The sequence below is a fragment of the Anas platyrhynchos genome, chromosome 4 (genome assembly GCF_047663525.1).
Source record: "Anas platyrhynchos isolate ZD024472 breed Pekin duck chromosome 4, IASCAAS_PekinDuck_T2T, whole genome shotgun sequence".
NCBI classification, from domain to species: Eukaryota; Metazoa; Chordata; class Aves; order Anseriformes; family Anatidae; genus Anas; species Anas platyrhynchos.
This window is the reverse complement of record NC_092590.1, coordinates 48,691,890-48,715,416: the sequence shown is the minus strand read 5'-3', so window position 1 is coordinate 48,715,416 and position 23,527 is coordinate 48,691,890. Positions and strand designations below refer to the sequence as shown.

Below are 23,527 nucleotides of genomic sequence, written 5' to 3'. Positions count from 1 at the left end.
TATCTGATGTTCTTTGCAGAGCCAAAAGCCATTACCTTTACCAAGGCTGCTGGCCAGCTACATCAAAAGCCAGAATGAATATTCCAATTAAATTATTGGGCTGATAGTAGCAGGCATGGCTGCTTAATTATCTAGTAAGTCACTAGGGAAGTCCGTCCCCAGGAAGATGGCAGGACACACCATTTTGCTAAAGAGAAAATGCTCAGGAAAACGAAAGCTTAAATACACCCTGGTGTGTCTCGAAAAGGCCCCCAGCAATGTTGTATGGCTACACAGCTTTAGTGCCTGGCTGCCGAGAGCTTACATTGCTGGCGTTTGCTGTCATGTTTCCTTTTGGTTAGGGAAGCCGACAGAAATGTGCTGGACCTTATCATGAGCTATGTCCTCTGTGGCACGTTGCTCTGCTGGGGACCAAGCGAGAGGGGACGGTGTCCTTGTCCTCTGGGTCAGCGCATTGCACTTTACGCAGGGGATGTCGGAGGCAGGTGTCTGTGCTGGGGGACACTTCTCCCAGCCCCTTTGCATCCAACTTCATGCTCGTGCTGTGCCTAGGAGGTGCCACAGCCAGGCAGGCAGGGATGTGGGAGCATCCTCCATGCTGAGTTTAACACTCAGGTGGTGACAGAAGGCATCGACTGAGCTGAGCTGAGCTCAGCCCTAACCTTCTGCCCCAGAGCCAGTGGCTTCAGCTTCCCCAGGTGAGTGGGATGCTGGGGCTTGGCCTGGTTCCCCTCATGTTTCCTGGGGGACTGACTGCCCCTCTCGGAGGCAGCGGCTTCATTTGCAGTTTGAGGATGCTCCAGCTCTCCTGTGAGGAGCTGAACAGCTCTGAGGTACCTTCTCCTCTGTGGTGGGTGAAATCTGTTTTGCAACAAGGTCTCTACAAATAGAAGATTAGATTGGGTTAGGTTTATTATTTGAGCTTGCACGCTGTTTAGCAGTAGCCATTACCGTGCAGAACTGCATAAACAAGGTATTTATCCATGCAGCTATTGCAGAAGGCAGCTAGGGGAAGCCCCTACCTCTGCTTGTGCTTGCAGGGCCTGCAGTCTGAGAGCTGGAGCCATCTTCCAGCTCAGCCAGTGCCCCCCCCCCCCCCATGTGCCCTGGTGACACTGGGCCCTGCAGCAGAGCGGGGGGTTCACAGGTGAACCCTGCAGGATGGGCAGCCTGGTGCACGTTGCTGCTTCCGACTGTCCTTAAAGCCATGGCCACATTTCAACCATCTGTCAAAGAATAATTCATCAGTGTCGACATCCTGGGCCAGTAGCCTGTAATAGACTCCCACAACGACATCCCCTCTGTTTGATCATCCCTTAATCCTTACCCAGAGGCTCTCAACTTTGGTGAGGTGGGCAGGGACAGGGCTCAGGATTTCTATTTAAGCAGAGCTCGCTGTGCTGCCTGATTTAAGTAAGTTAAGGGCCACTAGCACCATCCCATAGCAGCAGGGAGGGTTTAATGTGTGAAGGAGTAAGGGCAACAGAACTAACAACTGGTACAGCCACGTTGTGGCCGGGGGTAAGCCACTGGGAGACTGAAATCTGCAGCCGAGGAGCCCGGCAGTCAAAGCAGAGATCTGGAAATGAACCATCTGCAGAAGGAAATACTGTGGAGGGCTGGCCGGGCAGTCGGGTGCAAGGAAGAAGCCAGAAACCAGAAGTCTTTTAATATTCCCCCGATGCCACCCGAAAGAGCATTTGAGCTAAGTTTTTTTTTTTACAGAAATGCACTCGGATGCCATCAATAACCATACAAACGAGCTGCTGCTGCCTACAGGGAGAGACAGACAACAGCCAATCGGTTAAATATTTTGCATAAATACTTACAAAAGTGTCAAAAAAACTTATAACCGCTTTCAATTTATTGCTGTGGCGCTTGGGCTGGAACAGTGCTGGAGGAGGAGGAAAGGGAGTAGCGAGCAGTGGTGATAGCACTGCTGCCACCCTGCGACAAGCAGCAGCACGGGTAACTGCAGCTCTGCCCGCATCCTGCACCGGCCTTCCCAGCCCAAACTGGGACACCGAGCTGGAGGCTTTCTCCCAGCTGTGGCCGGCACTGAGGGCCCCTGGTGGGGCGAGTGGCAGCGCCGAGAAACCACGACAATGGACAGACCGGGAGCTGACGTTCAGGCACCAGCACGAAAAAGGTACAAATTTTACTTGCTTTCTACCCAAAAGGAGCCCCTCTGCAGGAGCTTCTCCACCAGAGCCTCTACACAGGGGTCTCCCGGCCGTGGTGTGTCTTGTGGATGGGTGCACACGGGCATGGGAACACGCACAGGTAAGAGCCCAGGGGCACACACGTGCTTCAAGAGCTGAATTCTGAATTAACTTGTAAGGTAAGCACCTGCTCTGCTCCTGTAACAGATGCTGGCCTTCCTAGTGGTAATTTGGCCCTAATTGATGATACATTGACACCTGGGTCTCCTAAGTGGCATGCCTGCTAACTGGGGGTGACTGAGCCCACGGACACGGGGCCTCTCAGTCCTCACACACTGCAGGCTCCTGAGAGGCCCCGTCTCTGCTTTCATGCACCCTGGTGGCTGTTGCTGTGACTGCTTTGGAGGGCAGGGAGCTCAGGCAGCATCGAGAGCTGTGTCTTCCCAGCTGCAACACGAGGCTGCCACCTCACTGGGGGCTTCTCCAGCACAGCTGATGGCACACGGGAATGGCCAAAAGCTAGGAAGCCTCAGCCCTGAGCCCAGATGAGGAGCATGGACCTGGCAGCACCAGGGGATATCGGTGCTAAAGGCAATGTCTGGTGAGTGCCCTGACAGTGAGGTGTGTGGGGGCAGCTGCCAGGGTTGGGCAAGCAGCAGTTCCCCAGGGAATGCCAAGGTGAGGGAGCTGGCACTGGCTAGGGGTTAGGAGGAAGTGTTTCTGCTTGTGGTTTCGTGTTTATTGGTCACTGATCCATTTGCTTCATTGGTCTTTAGCCAGCTTGCTTGGTTTGTCTGAAAAGTTGCCTTCCATTCTAGGGGCAACACCTTCCTGGCTTTATTGCCACATAGCCAGTACCACCCCTTGCCATTTGGGACAGGCCAGCTGGTTACAGGGTTCTCATGTTTTATCTAGTGTGCCTTATGTATATTAGCATTCCCGTGGCTACCATATTTAGTACAGTATGGATTATTCCCTATTTCATGGATATTTCCACACCCAGGGTCACTAATATTTCCCCAAGTTTTCTATCAATGTTGTTTAAAAGGCACCTTTGATAACACAGTATATTGTAGCCAGGACTAGGTGTAGGGAGCTCAACTTCCTAAAATCTGTTCCTTCCCAGGACTGGGTATGATCTGTCATTTTTATAAATCTAGAGAATCCAGACACAGTTGCTGCTGGGAATAGCAATCAGGGACAAGACCTTTTCAGTCTTTCTAGGCATCTGGGTACAAATCCAACAATTATTTCGAGATAGAACTCAAGAGATGTTCTGGATTAATTGGAAATGCTGATTTCATCCTATCGCTATCCCACTGAGAATAGGTATTACTAAGATAAACTTAAAATACATCATTTCTATGTATATACATGTATACACCCCTATAATAATTAAAAAATAATAATTAAGAAAAACAATAAAAATCACAAACTAATAAGGATTTTTCTGGTGGGGATTAAACACCCCCCTTTCTCCCACTTTCAGGGACTGTTCCCTGGAAGCACTCCAAGTCTGTGTAATTCAATCCCTTTTACTCATTAATTCATGAAAAATTCTTCTTAGGAGAAGTTAAAGGTTTACAATAGACAGTTTTAACCATAAAAGTCTTTGCTAATGCAGTCTCTCAGGGTCAGCTGATGCTTCTACCCAGGTATGAGTCCACCGTTTCTCAGCTGTTCTTGCTGCTGTCTCAGTAGCCAGGAGCACTTGGAACAGTCCCACTCAGGTTGCAGTTTCAGTTCTCTCCATGTTCACGTCAGATCCCAATCTCCTGCTCGGAGTGGATGGATCAGGGCTTCCAAGGGTGGGGTTTGAGCTAATGATCCACAGGTCCTGAGAGATGACAAAGAGGACGACAGCCCGAGTACATAGTTCTTAAGAAAAGCATCTTTTGTCTCAATTTGGGGTAATCCATTCCCTTTGTCCATGTGCAGCAATCCAAATCATATTTCATATGGTGAAACTCACACATCTTTTCTTGGTGCAGTTTGAATTTATAGAAGTGCCAAAAGTAAGCACTTCATTTGGGGAAGCTGAGTTTCCAGAACTTAGTCAATTGTTGCTTATTGTCTGATCCTCTCCACCCTTCCAGAAGAGGACAGATGCCAAGGAGTGTGAAATTTCCACTTGATTCCTAGAGTCCACATTAGCCCTTGCAGTATTTCTGGCATAAAGTGATTTCTTTGATCAGAGCCAATATTTTCAACAATTCCATACCCGGGAGTTATTTGTTCTAGAATTACTTTCGTTACTATGTTCGCAGTAGCAGATACTGAAGGGAACACTTCCACCCACCCTGACAAATGATCTACCAGGACTAACAAGTGTTCAAATCTACCTACTCTAAGGAGTTCTGTAAAAGCTACCTGTACATTTTGGAAGTGTTGAATTCCTGGCTCTTTGCCCCTTTGGGCTGACTGCTGATAATTTTACTATTTACCTTTTGACATACTACACAACTCCTGCATACTTGTTCAGCTAGAGTATACGTATTCCTGCACATACATATTTCCATAGCACAGCATCACACATTGCTTGAATTCCCCAATGACCCTCTTGATGTAAAACAGTTAATATTTGCCTCATTAGCACTTTATTCAGCATTTCTCTCCCATCAGGGAGTATCTATTTTCCTTTGGACTTCATGACTCCTAATTCCTTAAACACCTCTTCCTCATAAACTTTTACTTCTTTTTAGTTTTGGGTAGGGGTAGCTCAACAATTCCCTGAATCCTCTCTGGATTTATTCTTCATTCCCCCTCAGATACTAGATACCCTAAATATTTGACTTCTCTTTCTATGAATGGAAAGGCTTAAGCTTTTGGGAAGTTTCAGCAGTTCCCCCATCCTCTAGCTTGCAGCTGCACATCCCTGGTCCTTCCTGTGCCCCTCAGGGAAGCCCAGCACCACCTGCTGTGCCCCCCACAGCACCCCAGCTCGGAGACCACAGCGGGCAGGCCGCATGGCTGCAGGGCCACAGCTCCACAAGCACAGCACACCCCGCGTGGCCTTGCTGTGAGTGCTGGGCAGCAAGCAGGGGACACATGCTGGGGCCTTATGGGAGTGGAGCCACCACAGCAATCGCTCCACTGGCCTTGCTGCTGGCACCATGGGCCGGGATGCCCTTGGCTCTCAGGATGCTGGCGCACGTGGCCGGCTCGTGCCCGGTTTTCGCGCAGCCCCACAGCCATCCCTTCAGCGTGCTCCCTGCCCAGCCTGTGCTGGGGCTCGGCGCTGCCCCGCCTGGGTGCGGGACCTTGTACTGGTTGGACTCCAGGCCTTGCATGGGGAATGTCACCGAGTTCACTTCCCAGCCAGCACGGCGCTCACTGTGGCTCCGTTTCGGAGAGAAAGCAGCCCGCTGGGGCGCAGAGCGAGACAGGACGTGGCTTGTGGTTGTTAGAAGGAGCTCGCGATACTTCGATACCGGAGCAGCCTTCTGACACAGCAGACAGCCACCTACCCGCTGCTCTTACTGCCTGCCTCACCCTTTCCACGTGGCTTGCAAATGGGACTGCTCGTGCATCACGTTTGGGTCCACAAGGCAGAACAGAGGCAAGGCGATTGTAAGGCCAGAGGACCGCGGGGCCCCAGACAGGCCCACCAGGAGGCAGAGCATCAGTGGCACTGACCAGATATCCCTGCACCAGGTAATAATACATGTGATGTTTACGTCCTGGTGACTTAACTGGCCTTTTCTGCAGCACGGATAACGTCCTGAGGTGTGTGAGTGCTGAGCCTTACCCCATCTTCATCTTGTTCTTGGTGCTAAGAGCTTTATCTGCGATATCATGGTGTAATTGTCACCCTGCTCCTCAGCTCAGGAGCCATTCCTGCTTTGCATCACCGCAGGTAAAATCAGACTCAGGCTCCACAGCCCGTCCTAGCCCTCGCCACTGCAGGCCTTTTTTTTTAGCAACAACTATTCTTCCCAAATTAACGCTCATCTCCTCTTCCTATGTAACTACAGTTCCTGTTTCACAAATGTTCCTGTTCCTGTTTTACAAATGTTGCCTCCAGGTGCTGGGGTACCGGCACGGAGCCCTTCCCACCTCGGCAGAGCCAGAGGCTGCCCCAGGAGCCTCGCAGCTGGTGGCTGCAAGGACCGCAGCTCCTGCCCAAGCTGTGGGATGCCGGGGGTAATGGCCCTCTGTCAGATTTAATATTAAACAGCACATGCAAATGGCTGAAAGCTATTCTGAAGCACTGTCTGATAAGGCTACGCCCCACTTGTGGTTTAAGATGAGACATCTCTTGCTCTGTGTATTGTGAGCTGGCCAAAGGTCTGCTCTGTGACAGGGCTGTGTCACACACCTGACTGCACAAAACACAGGTCTGAAAGGCTGAACTCCCTACTTAATCAGTTAATAATATTCAGGTTTTTATTTTTTTTTTTTTCTTTTTTTTTGTGATATGGCCACAGGTTTGTCTTGAAATAGATGTTGAAAAATGTATGAATGTTTGTCATGCGTTCTCATCTGACAAATAAGTGTGCCAGGACTTCTTAGCAGCTGACAGGCAGATGGCAGGCATGGCCTTGAGGACAGTAAGATAAATAAATTGATTAGGGTGGAAGCTCCTTATCTCTCAACATTCTTATCAGTTACTTCAGAAGGAGCAGGTTTCAAGCCCTGCAGCAACATGAGGTCTGGATTCAGCTGCTCCTGCCAAGACTTTGTATGACTGCAGTCACAGCAAACCCCCTGAGATGTCAGAGTCCCCACTGATGAAATCTCATCTTACTGCTCAGGAACCATGTGCCCACACTGTTTGTCCTTCTTTTACTGCTAATTTTAATGGAATTACCTCAGTACTATACTCCTACAAAACTTTCAAGCATCTCTACAACTAGTGAAGTTCATAGCTTAGTCCCAGTAGCCTCACTAGATTGACTCCCCACTTGATCCAAACAGTTTATGTGCTTGCTGTATGCGAGGAAACCTCCCAGTCAAATTAAATAACTCCCATCCACCCCCACAACACTGAAGAAAGAGAGGTTGAATGCTTTTCACTCCTTGTTTCAGACTGCAGCTCTCTTTTAGGTGGTCCCAAAGGCAGGACCAAGCACCCACTGAGCTGCTTGGAACTGATCTGCACGAATGATTTGTGACCTCAACTGGAAAACAAAACAAAACAAAACAAAACAATCACATTGCATTCTAGGGGTGAGTATCTATGACAACAAGGGTTTGTCATCTCCGTTTTCCTTCTTTGCTTTATCAGTCATGCTGATGATAGTGATAGCCTCCTCTGGGTCATGTGCTCTGGTTTTTGCTGACTCAACAGGGGATACCCAACCTGATATCAGGTGAGAGTGCAGATGTGCTCCCTGCATGAGATACTGGTATTTATTTAGTCATATATTAATTTATTTATATATTTATTTAGTCGTTTATTTAGTCACATAAGTACCTTGTCAAGCACTACTGGGACCACACTGTGGCCTTCACTAGTTGCTAGGACACTTGCAAGCCTTGTATAAATTAAAAAAAAAAATTAAATCATGTTAAAATTAGTAATAAAAAGAAGGGTAAGAGCCCAGGAATGCGATTCCTGAACATTAAGAGATTAACTCACTCATCTACAAAAGCTGGCTTGGTGCCGGTGCCGGGGCTGCAGGCACATGACAGCAGCCCGGCTGGGCTGCAGACGGAGCTTCTCCAGGCACGACTCGCCTTTGGGCGTGCTGAGCTTGGGAACTGCAGCGGACCTGGCACAGGGAAGCAGGACAGGCAGCAAACCTGAGGAACAGAGTGCTCAGCACCACCACCACTGTGTGTCTCAGCACAGCTGCTGGAAAGCCACGGCATCTTTGAGAGGATGTCCAGGCACGGCCATGGACTCAGCACGTGCCAGGGACCAAGTTGCCCGCATCAGGCTGTGCCAGGCTTGGTTCCCCGCACAGCATCAAGGACATGCCCCTGCCATTATCCCACAAAACCACCACCACTTGGCGGGCTGAAGTAAGAAGAGGTGAAAGTCCTGCCTTGCCCTGGCCCTGCCCTCTCCATACCCCTGCAGAGGGTGGAGACTCCCTGGGGTGACGGCGCAGGGGGAACCCAACTTGAGCAGAAGACGCGATGACGCCGGAGCCACAACCTGTCCCTGCCGGCCGAGCCAGCGGCTGGGGACACCGCTCTGCTCCCCACGGCTCCCACCACCCTGCCTCCACCCCAGCCGTCCTGCTGTCCTGACCCAGCGCTGAGGGTGAGTGACTGGCCACAGCCCCACCGCTGTGGCTGCAGCAGGCACGTCTCGGGCTGGGGGCTTGCTCTTCTGCCCCCGGGGCACGCAGGGGCTGCTCTGCCACTGCAAAGCGTTTCCGTCATGGTGTGCCTGGGTTTGGTTATCTGTTTTATCCAGAGGCTGGGAAAATGTGACAAAACACCTGCCTACTTTTTCCTAGCTCTCCGAGGAATTGGATCAAGAAGTTCGGTGTGGAATTCATGAGTATATGATTTGTAAATGGGGGGAGAAAGCTTCGAGGGTTAAAGTAAAATTAGTGAAATGGTGAAAAGTTAAAACTATTTTGCAGGAAGAGCCACATTCAGAGCTTGTCTGTGTGTTTTGATGCACCACAGACAACACTTACCCAAGTGCAGAGGGCTGCTTTGCACCGAAGGCAGGTTACAAATCCCTGGTAAATCAGTTTCCAATTAACATGCAGATTGTCCGAATCGCATTATCCTTACTTACTCAAGCGGTTTTATTTTCCTATGCGTTTTCCTGAGAAAGAAGGCTGTGCAGCCCTCTGAATTTATATTTATCCACAGTTTAAGATGCATGTCTATAACAGAAACCATTTCAGCTAGCACGCCACAAAGCTAAACTTTGCACCCGTTATCGATAAGAGAAATTAAAGCTGTTTCAATAGTAGTTTCCCTGGCAGGCTCAAGGATTCAGAAAAAGGAGGTCAGGTTATGACTTGAAGGCTTTGACCTTAGTCTAGAAAACTTTGCCAAAAGCTGCCGGGGTCACCAAAACTCTTCCTCCCTAAGTAATTTCAATTCAAATTCTCTATAGAGATAAAATACTTACAGTAACCAGACAGATTTTCAAAAATCAACCAAAATGCACTGCTGAATTTTGCCACTTGAAATTTTGCTGCCACTTTACTGGGATGTTTTTTTTGTATTTGAACTGCACATTTCGCCGGTGCCACAGCTTTGAGGAAGACTGGCATGAAGGAATGTCATTTAGCTTTTACACATACAATATACCTTAAGCTTTCAATCAGATTCACTAAAACTGTTTGAAATACTCCAGATAGGGTTTGGTACAGTTAAAAAGTTAAGGTAAGTTTAAGTAAGTGGTAGTTTGTGGTATGTTTAGTTGTTTCTAGTTTTGCTTTGTGCCATTGCATATGAACAGAGAATAAGACGTTGTACTTTATAAGTCTGAGAAGCAGACACAGAAGAGTGAGCACAATGAGTTTGTCTTTGCATTTGAACATCAGGCAATGAGATTTCATGGTATATTTAAGAAAGTAATTTCATTTTGCCACTAGTAAAATGTTAAATCTCAAGATCCAATATTTTGTCTCCTGAAAAAATTTTCTGAGACTAAGTCTCTCTGAAGGAAAGTTTTTTCAATTAGGCTTGAACTGAGATCGATGCTGAAAGCAGTTGCAACAAAAATATTTTAGAAGATTTGGGGAAAATAAATATGATTTGTAATGTTCCCAAAGAGTGCATCAATTTTATATTCAACTGATGCAAAAATAATGGATTTTAAGCAGAGCTGGTTTGATGAGGATATGAAATATTTCATCGTATTAATGAGTGTTTCTGAATACGGCGGCCAGTACACAATGGCATTGACTCTCCTGCTCCTTTCTGATCTGAAGTATTTGATATTTGAAAGCAGTTTGCAGTGAATTCTAGGCAACTTCATTGAGGGAATTCTACATTGCATGTGAAGCAATTTGATTAAGATTTTGTCAAGTTTGTTTTTTGTCCTGCAAGTGTTCTGAATTAGTATGTGTCATAGCTCTATCTCACATTAAGCTCGATAAATTATTTTCTCTACAAGAACTACAATAATATTTACAAATCCATTCTTAAGAAGCAATTACAAACAGCTAACAATTACACTTGCCATAAAGGAGCATCCTCCTGTATTCCTATGGAGAAGCTTACTGATAGATCAGAAACGGAAGGGTTTGTTTATAAAACGAGCATCTCACTGGCAGCACTTACCCTACAGTAATGTAAAAAAAAAAATACTACAAAGTCTCCAAAAGAGAGAACCAAATTACAAGCCTCATGCTGGGGCGCACAGACATTACTTCTGCAGGTAGCACTTGCTCCTCTCCCTGCGCCGTGCCAGCCATGACCCAAAGCACTGCTGGAACAGCCTGCCAGTAAGCAGCAAACCCAAACAAAATGAAAATCAGCGAAACCATTCCACAGACTCCCACCTCACACAGCATGTTCACAATGTTTCATTGGGAATACTGAAACACTAAGCTGAGAAAAATCTGGGTGAGTAAAATCCTCATCTAGGTGCCGTACAGATGCATCAATATACCTAGGGCAGTGCTGCGCTTTCTTCTGGCGTATTCTGCACCCACATCGTGCAGCTGGCTGCCCAGTTTTGTCAGAAGAGGTGGCCTTGGTGGGACCATGCTGCTGGCCACCAGCCCTCCCATGCAGAAAGGCTGGTCCTGAAGGCAGCGCTTCACTCTGCTCATCGCTGCCACGGGTTTGGCTGGCTGTCAGACAACCACAACAGCATGCCAGCATCAGTGGAAAAGATGCTGGAAAAGAAAAGGGCTGGGTTTTTATGTGACCATATGACTGCGATAGATTAAATGGCTGTTTTGGAGAGGCTCGTTTTATTAACTGCTCTCCCATTTATTTGGCATGCCTGAGAAGGTCTCGCCATCTGTGTTCCCTGCTGCAAGGGAACAGCCACATTAACGCAGGGGACTGACCTTCCCACAGCTCCTGGCAGCTCCTCTTGCCTCTCTGTTTCCCCAAACTGCTGTGTTACCAACATTTCTCCTGGGGCCAGCTGCCCTAGTTAGACTCAGAGCAGTCCCCCCGATATACATGGAGGGGCTGGATCCTGCCCCTGTCTCAGCTAGCCCGTGCCACTTGGCAGCACAAAGGGGACGAAGCTCTGCCTGAGCAAGGCTGGCAGCATCCCCCAGGAGCATGTTCTCCCTGTACTGCCTGCACCTTGAGATGGGCTTACAGGTAGGAGCCTGGCTGACAAGGGGTCAGTCAAGGAGGGGTAATGATGGCTATTACACTGCAATAGCCTTCTAGATTTGACATAAAAACAAGCCCAAGGAAAATAAAGCCTTGGGAACGGTGCCAGTTGCTGCGTTCCTGTAGCCTCACCAAATTATTTCGATTAAAAACATAAACCAGCGATTTCTAAATTTTGCTGTCACTGCACAGGAGTGCCAGGGGTGAGAGGAATATCAAGCCAGGTCCCCCTGCCCCTCACGGGTTGCAGCTGGCCTTTCAGAGAGCCTGTTGCGCCGGCGGTCTCAAACATGCTGGCAGGATTTACCTGCAGAGCTCCTCTGTCCCAGACTGCCCTCCAGGAGGAGCATCAGGTCAGCAAAGCCCTGCAGTGAAAGGTGCCTGGAGCCCAGACAGGAGAAGGGCTCGCTAGGGCTGGGAGGCTCCTCCCCAGATGGAGAGAGACTGGGATGGATGCATCTGCAAGGCCCCCAGCAGGTCCAGTGCCACACACTGGGCCAGACACATCTTTCTCCTCCATACCTAACCAAGTTTTTTTCTCCCCTCCCCCCATTTTCTTAATTTCTAGAGGAAAAATGGCAGGAGGCCAGTCCTACATAAACATTCAGATGTCAGAGTCGAGCACAAATGGCATCCCAAGCAGCAAGCTCTCTCCAGACCCGGCAGACCAGGGAGGAAGCACACTAACTTTCCACAACATCTCCTACAGTGTGAAGGTGAAGCCCAGGTTCCTGTGCTGTAGAAAAACAGCGAGCAAAGAAGTTTTGAGAGATCTCAAGTAGGTATTTTGACTTCTCTTTGGAGTAAGCCCATCTTTTATTTCCGTTCCTGGCAGCGAAGCCCGCTGCCATCACTCAGCCACTGATCACAATGCGCAGAATTATATAAATGTTACATATAATAGATATCCTTGCTTTCACCTGCCTGAGTTATGGCCATGGCCAGAGTACTGTGGCTGTGGCAAATGAGCCACTTGTGTACTGTGTGTGTTTCTTAATCTGTAGAACCAGAAATTTCCACAGTAAGAAATTAAAGCAGAAGAAGCATGGGTCAGAAAGCAAAACCAAGCCTCCAAGGCTGCACAGTGCTAGACCACGAGAATGGCTGTCCTGGCCAGACCCTAAGCCCAGGTACTCACAACAGGGACCAGAGTTCAGTGCCTGACAAAGCTGGCATCACAACACGCAGGCATTTGCACGTGCAGCCTGCCTCTTGTGTACACAAGTACTCGTTGAGTGCACATTTAGGGGCTAGGCAGAGCTATCAGCACCAACACCTGTGCGCACTCCAGCAACCAGGAGAAAAGGCAGCAGCATCCCCATCCATCATTTCTACAGGCTCTTCTCCCCAGCTCAACACTTAAAAGCTGTTTCCACCCAGCCTCTGAGTGTAGCCTGCCTGAAAATCAGACTGAGAGAAACTCTGAACTACTGATGTCATCTATCTATTTTGTCTTACAGTGGCATCATGAGACCAGGACTGAATGCAATTTTGGGGCCCACTGGCAGTGGTAAATCTTCGTAAGTGTCCCCTCTGCTCTATGCATCATTTACACCAAGGAGAAAATGAATCTGCACATATTTTGCAGTAATAGATAAGACTTTAAGGGAAAGATTTTGTTTCATTTACAACTATGCAAATCTCACTGATTTCTAGAAATACCTGAAATCAAAAAGACAGCTTAAATGACAAATATGTAATTTAAGTGTAGCACACTTCAGTGATACACTACGTATCTTTCTGGGTTAAGCTCCTACTATTGAGTGAATGGACACAAACCGTGAAATTGCACAGACCTCACTTCCTTAAGAATCCAGGAGAAAAGAAACTCAGCTCCTCGAAGGCTGTTGGATGTTTTCTAAATAGCATGTTTCTACCACAGAATGCTTACACATCGCTGTCCATCTTGTGTCATCTGGCCTTGTACATGCCAATTACACAAAGTGACCTCCTTCTCTTCTAGGCTGCTCGACATTTTGGCTGCAAGGAAAGACCCTCACGGGCTTTCTGGTGACATTTTGATCAACGGAGCTCCTCAGCCTGCCAACTTTAAATGTACCTCTGGATACGTAGTGCAGGTAGGACAGCGGTGAGAAATGGCAGCAGTGCTGCAAGTGCACAGCTCTCACCTCCACTTGCCCAGGGGTGGTGTCACCAATGCGTGGTCTGTCCGGGGTGGGCTGGGGAGCAGCACATGCCAAGAAGTGAAGGAAAACAACATCCCTCAGGGCGTACCTTTCCCTCCTTCCTCCTTGGAAGCTCCTGCTACACGTTGTGGCAGTTGCCACCACCCCTCTCCATGCAAGGACCACATAAAACACAGCTAGATGCAGTTATCAGGGGAAACACAAATTGCCGAGTGAACATCGAGTATCTGCTCTTTCTCTTTTGAAGGATGATGTGGTGATGGGGACCCTGACCATCAGAGAAAACTTCCAGTTCTCAGCAGCACTCCGTTTGCCAAACTCTGTGAAGGAGCAGGACAGAAACGAACGAGTTAATCAGATCATCAAGGAGCTGGGTTTGAGCAAAGTGGCGGACTCCAAGGTAATGGCATTTAAATGCAGTGCTTAAATCACGAAGAAAAATGAAGTGATTTAATTAGTCACGTGGCAGATGAAAAAAAAAAAAGGGGGGGAAAAAAAAGTAAAGCAGCCCAGAGAATTTCAGTACTGTAAGAATTAACAAGGCCTCTGCGTGGTGACTGGTACAGGCTCTGCGCTGCTACTGCATGTGTTATCACACCATGGGGACGGGGAAAGGTAGTGAGGATACTGCAGCTACCTCTGATGTTAAGAAATTTCTTACAGCTCTTCCAGAATGCCGCTGTGCAAGGAGGATGCTGGTCACTGCAGCATGTGTTATCAGGCCACCTGACCCAAATTTCTTGTTCCGCACCAGGTTGGCACCCAGTTCACTCGTGGGGTGTCCGGGGGAGAGCGGAAAAGGACCAATATCGGGATGGAGCTCATCACAGATCCCACCATCCTCTTTTTGGATGAGCCAACCACTGGACTGGATGCCAGCACCGCTAACGCCGTCCTGCTGCTACTGAAAAGGTGATGTCCTAGGAACCAGTGCCTGCACTTGGTTTGCGCTTGGATCGTGTTTAGAATAAGCAGACAGGGAAATCACACGTATCACTGTTTTCCACCGAGCCAAAACTGAAAAGGCAGGAAGAAAAGGCAGTCTGGTCTCCCAGTGCCAAGCAATGTCCTAAGTGCACACCTGGGCTGCTGTCTGTCCCTGACAGCTATGTTCTTAGGTGCAAGTGTTTATTTTCACATCTGCCTTGGCCAGAACAGTGATAAATACGCCTGCCGTACAGTCTGACTGTAGATGTTAGAATGCAGCTGGATTCTTCCCCATCACAACATCTCAGCCCTATCTTTGGGAAAACAAAAACTTGCAAATTTTACATCATTTTACATTTCTTACACTTCAATGACTTAAACACCCCTCTCCAGAGCCTTCCAATTTGCACCAGAGCCTTCCTGGACCTTATCCCCCTGTGGCCTCCCCAGCAAGAGGGAACTTCCCTTTTCTCACAGAAGCACTTTAGGTATCACCCATAGATTTCCTCTGCATCCTTTTTCCTTCCCCCTTCCCCTTTCTCACATCCTGACTTAATTGCCCTTGACCAAACATTAACTGACCTTGCAAATTCTCTGTCTAAATGCTGAAAGGACTCTTGCAGCTAACACCTCTGTTACTCTTCACTCTCCATTCAGGATGGCAAAGCAAGGAAAAACAATCATCTTCTCCATCCACCAGCCACGGTACTCCATATTCCGGCTGTTTGACAGCTTGACACTCCTGGCTGCGGGGCGGATGCTGTACCATGGCCCCGCTCAGCAGGCCATCACCTACTTCCAATCTATCGGTGAGCATAACACACTGTGGTGACTGCTGCACCTAGATCCGCAGCTTGCATGAGCACTTAAGCAAGAAAAACAGCAATAGCACGTGATGAGAGCTGGATGTGGTATGGATTAGCAAGTCCAAGATTTAACGGGCTGAGTGTTTCTCTTGGGGTTCCACCTCTTGACCTGTATATGTTTTGGATGATAGGGCTGACTTCTAATCAGCTGTTCCTGGGCACGTGTTAATCAGACAAAGCATGGGGTGAGGTTCAGCAGGCATTCAGCAGGCTGGGGTTCAGCAGCGCTGCGCATCCCTCGTGCAGGCGTGCGAGCCTCCTGCCCATCACCGAGCTGCCACTTAGCGCTTGTCACGCTGTCACTGCAGGCTACGAGTGCGAGCCCTACAACAATCCTGCCGACTTCTTCCTGGACATCATCAACGGGGACTCCACGGCGGTGATGGTGAACAAGACCAACGAAGACAACTCAGGTACAAGGCAGAGAGCTGAATGCAATATCTGCCTCGTGTCTGCAGCCAGGTGTCCAGCCCAGCACAGACACATCCCTCACAGTGCCAGACGAGTAGTAACAGTGTTGTACACGCATACGGTTATCTGTGTGCCTCGGGTTATTATGTACTGCTGAGCCCTGCTGCTTTAAGGCTATGACCTTCCTACATACTGTTTGTTTATACACTGAAAATAATTAACACTTCCTGAAGTAAATACCAAATTCATGTACAGCCCTGCTATATAAAATATTCCTGTCTCTGCAGTAGTTTGCCTCTAATAAAGAGGTATTTATTCATTTATTGTTGCTATCCATTTCTTCAACAAGCTGACCTGCATGCTTTTGTGTCACAATCAAATTAGTAGGTGTTAAAGGCAAAAGAATATTTGCCTGTGCTGAAGCTGTAATGTCTGGGAATTTAAGGAAATCTTGTTACAGCTCAGCACAGAGAAGTAGCTGGTTTCATCTTCAAGGCAAATCAACTGAAGTCCTGCACTAGCTCTAATGATAAACCAGGACAATTTTTCTGGTTAGGAACACATTTGGTGTAGCTATGCCAGTTAGTTTTAACATAATGGAATGGCTTATCTGTTCTGAAATTCCTTTTTCTCACCTCCAAGTAATCCGGGAATAGGGACAGGGAAATGCTTCCCTGAAGTTGGGCTATGGCTGAAATCAGCCCCAAACCAGCAACTCTCACCTGCATTCACGCATACTTTTTTGCACAAGGCTGAGTGCAGCGGGTCTCTGGAGCTAAACAAGCATATCAATTCTTCTCCTTCGTTAGTAATGCTCCCACCCCAACTGTGGAACTCTTTAGGCCTAGCTCCTAATGCATCTTCCCATTCCTTACACTACTCTTTTTTTTTTTTTTTTAATCTTTTTTTTTTCAACCTTTCCAGCAGAGAGCATTGAAGAACACATTGAATACAACACAACCTTGGCTGAGAAGTTAGCAGAAAAATACTGCAACTCCACCTACTACCAAGAAACAAAAGCAATACTAGAGAATATTTCTTTGGGGAATACAAAGAAAACAAAAGCATTTTTCAGACAAATTACATATACCAACTCTTTCTGTCACCAGCTGAAGTGGGTGTCCAGGCGCACATTCAAAAATATGGTAGGAAACCCTCAAGCTTCCATAGCTCAGGTAAGGTTATTTGTATCTATCTGGTCTGTAATAAACATTCACTTTCAGCTGCTCCTGTATTAGACCAGCCGTGGGGAAGAGTTTTGCCTCTTGGTATTTTGACTGAAGGTAGCATCTGAAAAAAAGTGTGTGCAAAAGTGTGTGCTGGTTGACAGCTCACCAGAGGATGCCCTGAATGCTCCCGCATGAACAGCGCAATGAGTTCAGTGATGTATTTTGGGCTACATAAAACCTCGGGAGGCAGAGTCTTCTCCAGCAAGGTGTTCTGCTCCCTGCTGCTGGCCAGGGACAGACGACCTCCCCACAGTTGCACACCTTGTCTCAGGAGCATGCCTCAGACTCTAGGCTGATTGTCCAGCCTTATCACAACAGGATTTGCTCTCAAATCTTGCCCCTCACCTCCACCCAAGGATAGTTCAATGACTATGATTGCATAATTCATTATCTTAGCTCACTAAGTGTTGGCTTGCATGTAGAGATACTTTCCCATCTGTTCCCAATGAGTGTGATACCTTCTGAAAAATAAGTCATGAAAACCAGAGCCTAGCTCTTGATACAGGACATGAGTAATTTCTACCAACTGGCCCTGTTAGTGCTGCTTTTTCAGCAGAACCAAAGCCAGAAGTGTGGTCTGGTTCAAAGTCGTGTGTTGCCTTCACACACGAAGGCTACCAGGCCTCAGGAATCCCCCAGTGCTCCAACCAAACCCTGCAGGCTCTAGGCCATCAAACCTCCCACAGCGATTCACAGCAGGGGAAGCAATAGAAAAATCAGGCCCAAGGCAGGGGCAGGGACTGCTGCCTTCATTACATTCTACATAACAAGTGAACAAAGCAGCCAGTGTGGAGTGGAAATGAGCCCAGAGTCGCCAAGGTTAAAAGGCTCCGAGTACGTGTGTGTGTCTGTATGCTGATCTGATGGAGATCCTTAATAATTGCTTTGTAAAAGCTTGACCTTGTGACAAGAATTAGACTCTCACCCATCTTGTAATACCCCAAGGTTAACGGTCCTGACTTTTTCTCACAATCTCTTTTCTTTCCCCACCTCGTTAGGGATGGATTTTACACGCATGCCTTTACAAGTACACGCTTCATTAAGCCTTGCTCATTAATCTCCTCCAAAGGGGTCTTGCTAGGAGCCTTGCTTTCCCGTACACTTGGCTTCGGAGCTCAGTTATCCCTGACATTTGCTCCTGTCGGCAAGTTCTTGGGGACAGGGCTCCCCAGACCAAGTGATTTAGTGTGGAAAGGCTCAGGCATGGTTGGGGCTTACAGATGACAGAACTGCCTGATACCAATGCTGTTAAGAACAAATCCCGTGAATAAGGTGTGCAACTGAGCCCCACAGTTGTACACTGGGGAGAGTGAAAATAATTGCTGAGGCTTTGAAAGCAACGAGAAAAATACTTTTCCTGCTCTTTTATTTCTTTTTGCATTTAGGTGGTTGTTACAGCTTTCCTGGGACTGGTTGTAGGTGCCATTTTCTTTGGACTTAAAAACGACACCGCTGGCCTCCAGAACAGGTTAGTCAGTTCACTCACTGGCTTTCCAAAAGCTCCCTCATTATTATGACAGGATACGGGACAGGATTGGATAAGCAACCACTGAGAGCTTTAGGAATCTATTGGCCTCATTAGAGCAAATGCTCCTCCTCAGTACGTCAGGTCATGCTGCTTTTGTGATGTGGAGGTGAGGGTGGTCTCTCCTTCCTCCCTGCCCAACAGCAATGCAGGAACCCAGTCCTGCCCGGTGTGCTGCAGCCCGGTCGAGCCGTGCAGCTGAAGGGAACAATGTTCCTCAGCAGGATGACATTTTTCAGTGCCCGTCAGGCAGCTGAAAATGCAGAGCAGCAACAGACTGCAGGGAACTGCTTCAGAGCACTGACATATCCACCGTCTAGTTTTAAACCACTTATAAAAGTGTGACAGCAAGGTTTCCTTGTCTTTTATCAGACATATGCCTCGCAGCCAGAGAGTTTTTGAACTCTCAGGAAATTAAACTAAAGAAAATAGGAAATTCATTTTCAAGCTTTTGACTGTATCAAAGAACAGACCATCCTTGCCCTCGTGTAGCAAAATGCTGTGCGAACCATGTCAGCTTTGCTGTGGCCCCGAATTTGCAGCCACATGTTTTGCTGGGGAACCCTGTATGGGAGGTCAAACGCTGCCACACGCCAGGGCCACAATGTGCATGTGTGCCTGCACATGGCACACTGCAAAAAAGCTGCATTTGTATCACGTTTTTAATGCTGCCTACCGTTCTGCTGTTTGTAGAGTTGGTGCCATGTTCTTTCTGACCACCAACCAGTGCTTCAGCAGTATTTCAGCTATTGAACTCTTTGTTGTGGAAAAGAAGATATTTATGTAAGTAAAACCTATTAAAACATGAACACGGTCTGTTGTTAGAGAGGTCATCTGTTTGCTTATCTTCCTGGACATTTAAGTATGCCTTGTGTATGGTTTTCAAATTACTTCCCTGTCAGTGCTCCGTGCGTACTCTTAGCCTGTTAGTGAACTGTCTGCAAATCCCCCAAACCATATCTATGATTGCATATGCCTCAGAGTTTTAAATTAATATTTATGGGAAAAAATCAGTGAACACTCTATTTAGGTATTGATTAGTAAGATTGTGACTTGCTAGTGACAACATTAAATAGTGCCTCACTGGACTCTTTAAGGCTGTACAGATTGCACTACCGAGAAAAGGAAAGTTAATTACGCATTACTCTCTCTGTTTTGCCAATACAGACCTTTACTAAAAAAACATGTGCACAAGTATTCATATTGATTTGCATATGAAAACAGCACCATTACTGTAGTGAATGGCTTACTGGACACTAACATTTCAGCCTATCCACGAAAGAACTTTTTTTTTTTCCTTTTTCTAGTTTACACCAGGCTTCTTTTGTCTCCAAGTTAAAACAAATTTACTTTAGTGATCAGATTTTGTGACGTGCTGTACATATTTCTGTGTTCCAGACATGAGTATATCAGCGGGTACTACGGAACAGCTGCATATTTCATCTCAAAGCTGATGGCTGATTTGATACCCGTTAGGACTTTACCAAGCATCATCTTCACCTGCATAACATACTTCATGTTAGGCAAGTATTGCCTTCCATGCTTTCGTTACCAGCCCCCCAACAAATTAACAAGGCTCTCACTTGTATATATGCACATGTATATACGTAGATTTATATTTGCTAGAGCACTACTTTGGCATGGCACCGGTTATTATGCTTGCCTGCGGCATGCCATGCTTTTACAGACACACTTCTTAAGATTCGAGCATTCTGGTCAGAACATGCAGTGTGTTTCTTCTCCACTGCCCCTAGAAAGAGGAGAGTCACAGTCATTACCATACGTGTTTGATTTCTTCCTTTTCATTTATAGCTGTTTTAACTTTCAGTGACTCTTACGAGATACTTTTTTATACCTATCAAAGGAAAAGTGTTTTGTTTTGTTTTGTTTTTATAAGAACATCATGTAGTTTGAGTTACTATCAACTTACTCTTTCTGGTGAAAAGTCTTCTGGTTAATGAGCAGAAATTTGAAAATTGCTAGCACCGACTTTTACAGCACTGTAACACCTTCAAATGCCATGCTCAAACATGTCCCAGGCAGACTGATTTCCTAGCATAACTCTGCTGACAGGGCATGCACATTTTGGATGTCACAGTCCAACTGCAGTCTTGGGTCTCAACCACACAGCCTATGCTGGCAGACAAGACATTCTGTAGGCAGCACAGCACTGTAGAGCTTGTGGTATTACTTTTGGCAGGGTCATACTGAAAACTTTCTTGTTTTGCTCTTTTAGGTTTGAAGCCGACAGCAGAAGCCTTCTTTATAATGCTGTTTACCCTTACGATGGTGTCCTACACAGCCACTTCCATGGCTCTCGCCATCGCAACAGGACACGATGTGGTCGCTGTAGCCAACCTATTCATGACTATCACATTTGTTTTTATGATTGTGAGTAGCATTGTTTACTTCACTAGGGAGAAATCCAAACTGCACAGATTTCAGCCAAATTCTGCAGAAAGACTGTGGGGTTGAGTTTGGATTTGTGCTTTCCAAAACAACCTGGGGCTGGGTGCAAGGCGGGGAGAGTTTCCCTGCGGTATTCTCAGCAGCTCCAGCAGGCAGAGTACTGCCAGCAATGTGGAGAAGTGCTCGCAGCAATGTTCTTTATTTTCACTCTAGATTTTCTCTGGGTTGCTGGTAAATCTCACGAGCATCATGTCCTGGCTTTCCTGGCTCAAGTACTTTAGCATCCCTCGATATGGAATGACAGTAAGTGCTGTAGTTTCCTGTGTACTGACATGAAAATGATTTGCTTAAAAGGAAGCCCTTTACTAGTGGTAGAAGAAATTCCAAATTTAATGCATTAATGAGCAAAAGGTAAGCTAGTTAAAATACAGCGATCTTCAAACTTAGTGTGGTATCATCTTGAAAGAAGGGCTTCTCATCAGGTAACACCCACGGCTGTTTAGAAGAGCTAATTTCAATAAGAAGGAAGGACCTCAAATGAGAGAGAGACAAAGCTAACTAATTAGCTTTGCACTGGAACATAGAGGGACGAAAATGATACATCATAAAGAACAACAGTTTTATCCCTCAAAAAGTGTTTTTTCTCTTTGCCATCAAACAAACCCACATCAAGCTGACAACTTTTCTCCCATTTTTTGATAATTTAAGGCATGGTGGTGTTTCACTGAGAAATTGGGGCTGGGATATTCCTGTGCAAAAGCACTCTAACCCATGGGTGGTGTTACAGCTTACAGACACTCGAGCATTGTGCTGTGTGGACTGCACACATTTCTCTCTTAACATAAAAGACACTGAGCTGCTCTTGGTAAAGAGTAGATTTGGCCAACATAGTAAATAATTATACCATCATACTTTTACAATATATATCAATTGAATTATGTCTCAGCTTGCTAACTTATCGTTCCTTTACCTGCTAATTTCTATTGTCATTTTTTCTTTTGCTTTAAAAGGCATTACAAATTAATGAACTGTCTGGTCTGAACTTTTGCACCAACAACACAGGGTTTCCTGGCATGGATAACTCTCAGCCAACAATCCCGATGTAAGTATTTGGGTGCATTAAAATGAATCCCACCATGAGTCTTAGTCTGTTCATGGACATTTATCAATGACCAGCAGAATTCACAGGAGCTTTTATATGGAAGATGGACTCTTAGTGGGTTTTTGCATTGGTCTGCAGAGAACGGTCTGTGCTTTGTCACACTTTGTTAACATTAGACATACCTGCCATTATGCTTTACTTTTTTTATACTGTATTTACTAAAATGCATATGCACATTATGATCATGAAGCCTAATAAAATCAGTTTCAGCCTCCTGCAAGAAACTGACTGTAGCTACCTGAAAAACAAACTTATAAATAGAAAATAAAACAGCAACATTTAACAGAGGTTTGCCCAGCTTCCTATTGACATGAAATCAGAGGACAACTTCTAGGGATCCTCCTAGATACTTAAAACAGACAACGTTTATAAATCTGTTTGTATTTATCTGTAGGTGGTGTACTGGAGACCAGTATCTTAAAAGTCAAGGCATTGACGTGAGTACCTGGGGCCTGTGGCAGAATCACGTGGCTCTTGCCTGCATGACAGTAATATTCCTTGCAATTTCATACCTGAAACTCCGCTTCATGAAGAAGTTTTCTTAAACCAAGAAATAAAAACTCAACTGGCTCTGTTCAGCAGCCTGATAAACTGACCATGCAACTGACTTGATTATTTTTATGATACCTCCTTTGTACTTTCCTGATGGCAAAGCTCTCTGATGTAACGCTGATCTTTGTGTAACATTAAAGACATAGTGTTGATGTACTTCACTGAAACGTGGCACACTTCACTTCCCTTTATTGCTGTAACAAGCGCACAAGTCCTCATTTCCTCAGCAAACCACCCAGTCCTTCAGCACGTTCCTGTTCGAGATTTAACAAATGAAACTAACATTTAGTGGCTTAACCCGACAAAACAAACCCTGTACTCGCACCAGCAGGCACGGAGGGCAGCTTTGGTTCTAGTCACATAGTGACTTTACACAGCACACTGAATTTAAATATTTGGAAGTGCTTCTGTTTCAGAAAGTGCCTGAAGGCCCAGTCCTAAAAACAGTATCTTTTTTTTTTCTTTTTTTTTTTTTAAACAGTAGGATTTAGTATGGTTTCTTTGCCATTGCTATAAAGGCAAAGATTACTTGAATTAGCAGCTGAAAACCATTCTTTAGAAGTGTCTTTCATGGCAGACAAAAGATGGACATGATTTCATCTACAACTTCACCCACACTGAATCATTCATACATTTACAATTCTGAAAAAGTTTCAAAACTCTTAATGACGTAAGGCCAATATAGTTTTAAAAACACAATAATTGGGCACGCTTAATCACAAATTTATTGCCAGTCCTCAAAAAGTACACATATGCAATCATACAGGAAGGTGTTAAATGTGACCTCAATTTTACAGAAAACAAAAACAAAAAACAAACAAACAAAAAAAAAAAACACATGACAAAGAACACATGCAATAAAATAATACACACAAAAGAGATCCATGACATTGCCAAGAGCCCTGAAAAACTGAGAAA

General features: G+C 46.2%; 1 protein-coding gene across 6 annotated transcripts; it reads left to right on the top strand.

Annotated features, from left to right (window-relative positions):
* The first annotated feature begins 1,949 nt into the window (after window positions 1-1,949).
* Window positions 1,950-22,765, top strand: ABCG2 (ATP binding cassette subfamily G member 2 (JR blood group)). 6 transcript variants are annotated; one of them, XM_027456975.3, is made up of 17 exons: window positions 5,612-5,816; window positions 7,209-7,331; window positions 11,950-12,159; window positions 12,842-12,901; window positions 13,345-13,459; window positions 13,776-13,928; window positions 14,283-14,440; window positions 15,113-15,264; window positions 15,630-15,734; window positions 16,657-16,907; window positions 18,347-18,429; window positions 19,180-19,269; window positions 19,885-20,009; window positions 20,723-20,877; window positions 21,109-21,198; window positions 21,906-21,997; window positions 22,452-22,765. In XM_027456975.3, the coding sequence occupies exons 3-17, from the start codon at window positions 11,957-11,959 to the stop codon at window positions 22,600-22,602; spliced, it is 1,983 nt and encodes a 660-aa protein (XP_027312776.1). In that variant the 5' UTR covers window positions 5,612-5,816; window positions 7,209-7,331; window positions 11,950-11,956; the 3' UTR covers window positions 22,603-22,765. The 6 variants fall into 6 exon arrangements, with proteins under 6 accessions (XP_012948706.1, XP_027312776.1, XP_005012827.1 ...); XM_013093252.5 differs by lacking the exons at window positions 5,612-5,816; window positions 7,209-7,331 and adding an exon at window positions 1,950-2,149; XM_005012770.6 differs by lacking the exon at window positions 7,209-7,331.
* The last annotated feature ends 762 nt before the right edge of the window (window positions 22,766-23,527 follow it).

What these genes read in the sequence shown, in the direction of transcription:
- ABCG2 (XM_072037550.1), top strand. Translation starts at nt 7,392, where the DNA reads ATGCTGATGATAGTGATAGCCTCCTCTGGGTCATGTGCTCTGGTTTTT. An exon ending in GAAGTTTTGAGAGATCTCAA is followed by an intron (nt 12,160 to 12,841) that starts GTAGGTATTTTG and finishes TTTGTCTTACAG; the next exon opens with TGGCATCATGAGACCAGGAC. An exon ending in GTGGAAAAGAAGATATTTAT is followed by an intron (nt 19,270 to 19,884) that starts GTAAGTAAAACC and finishes TCTGTGTTCCAG; the next exon opens with ACATGAGTATATCAGCGGGT.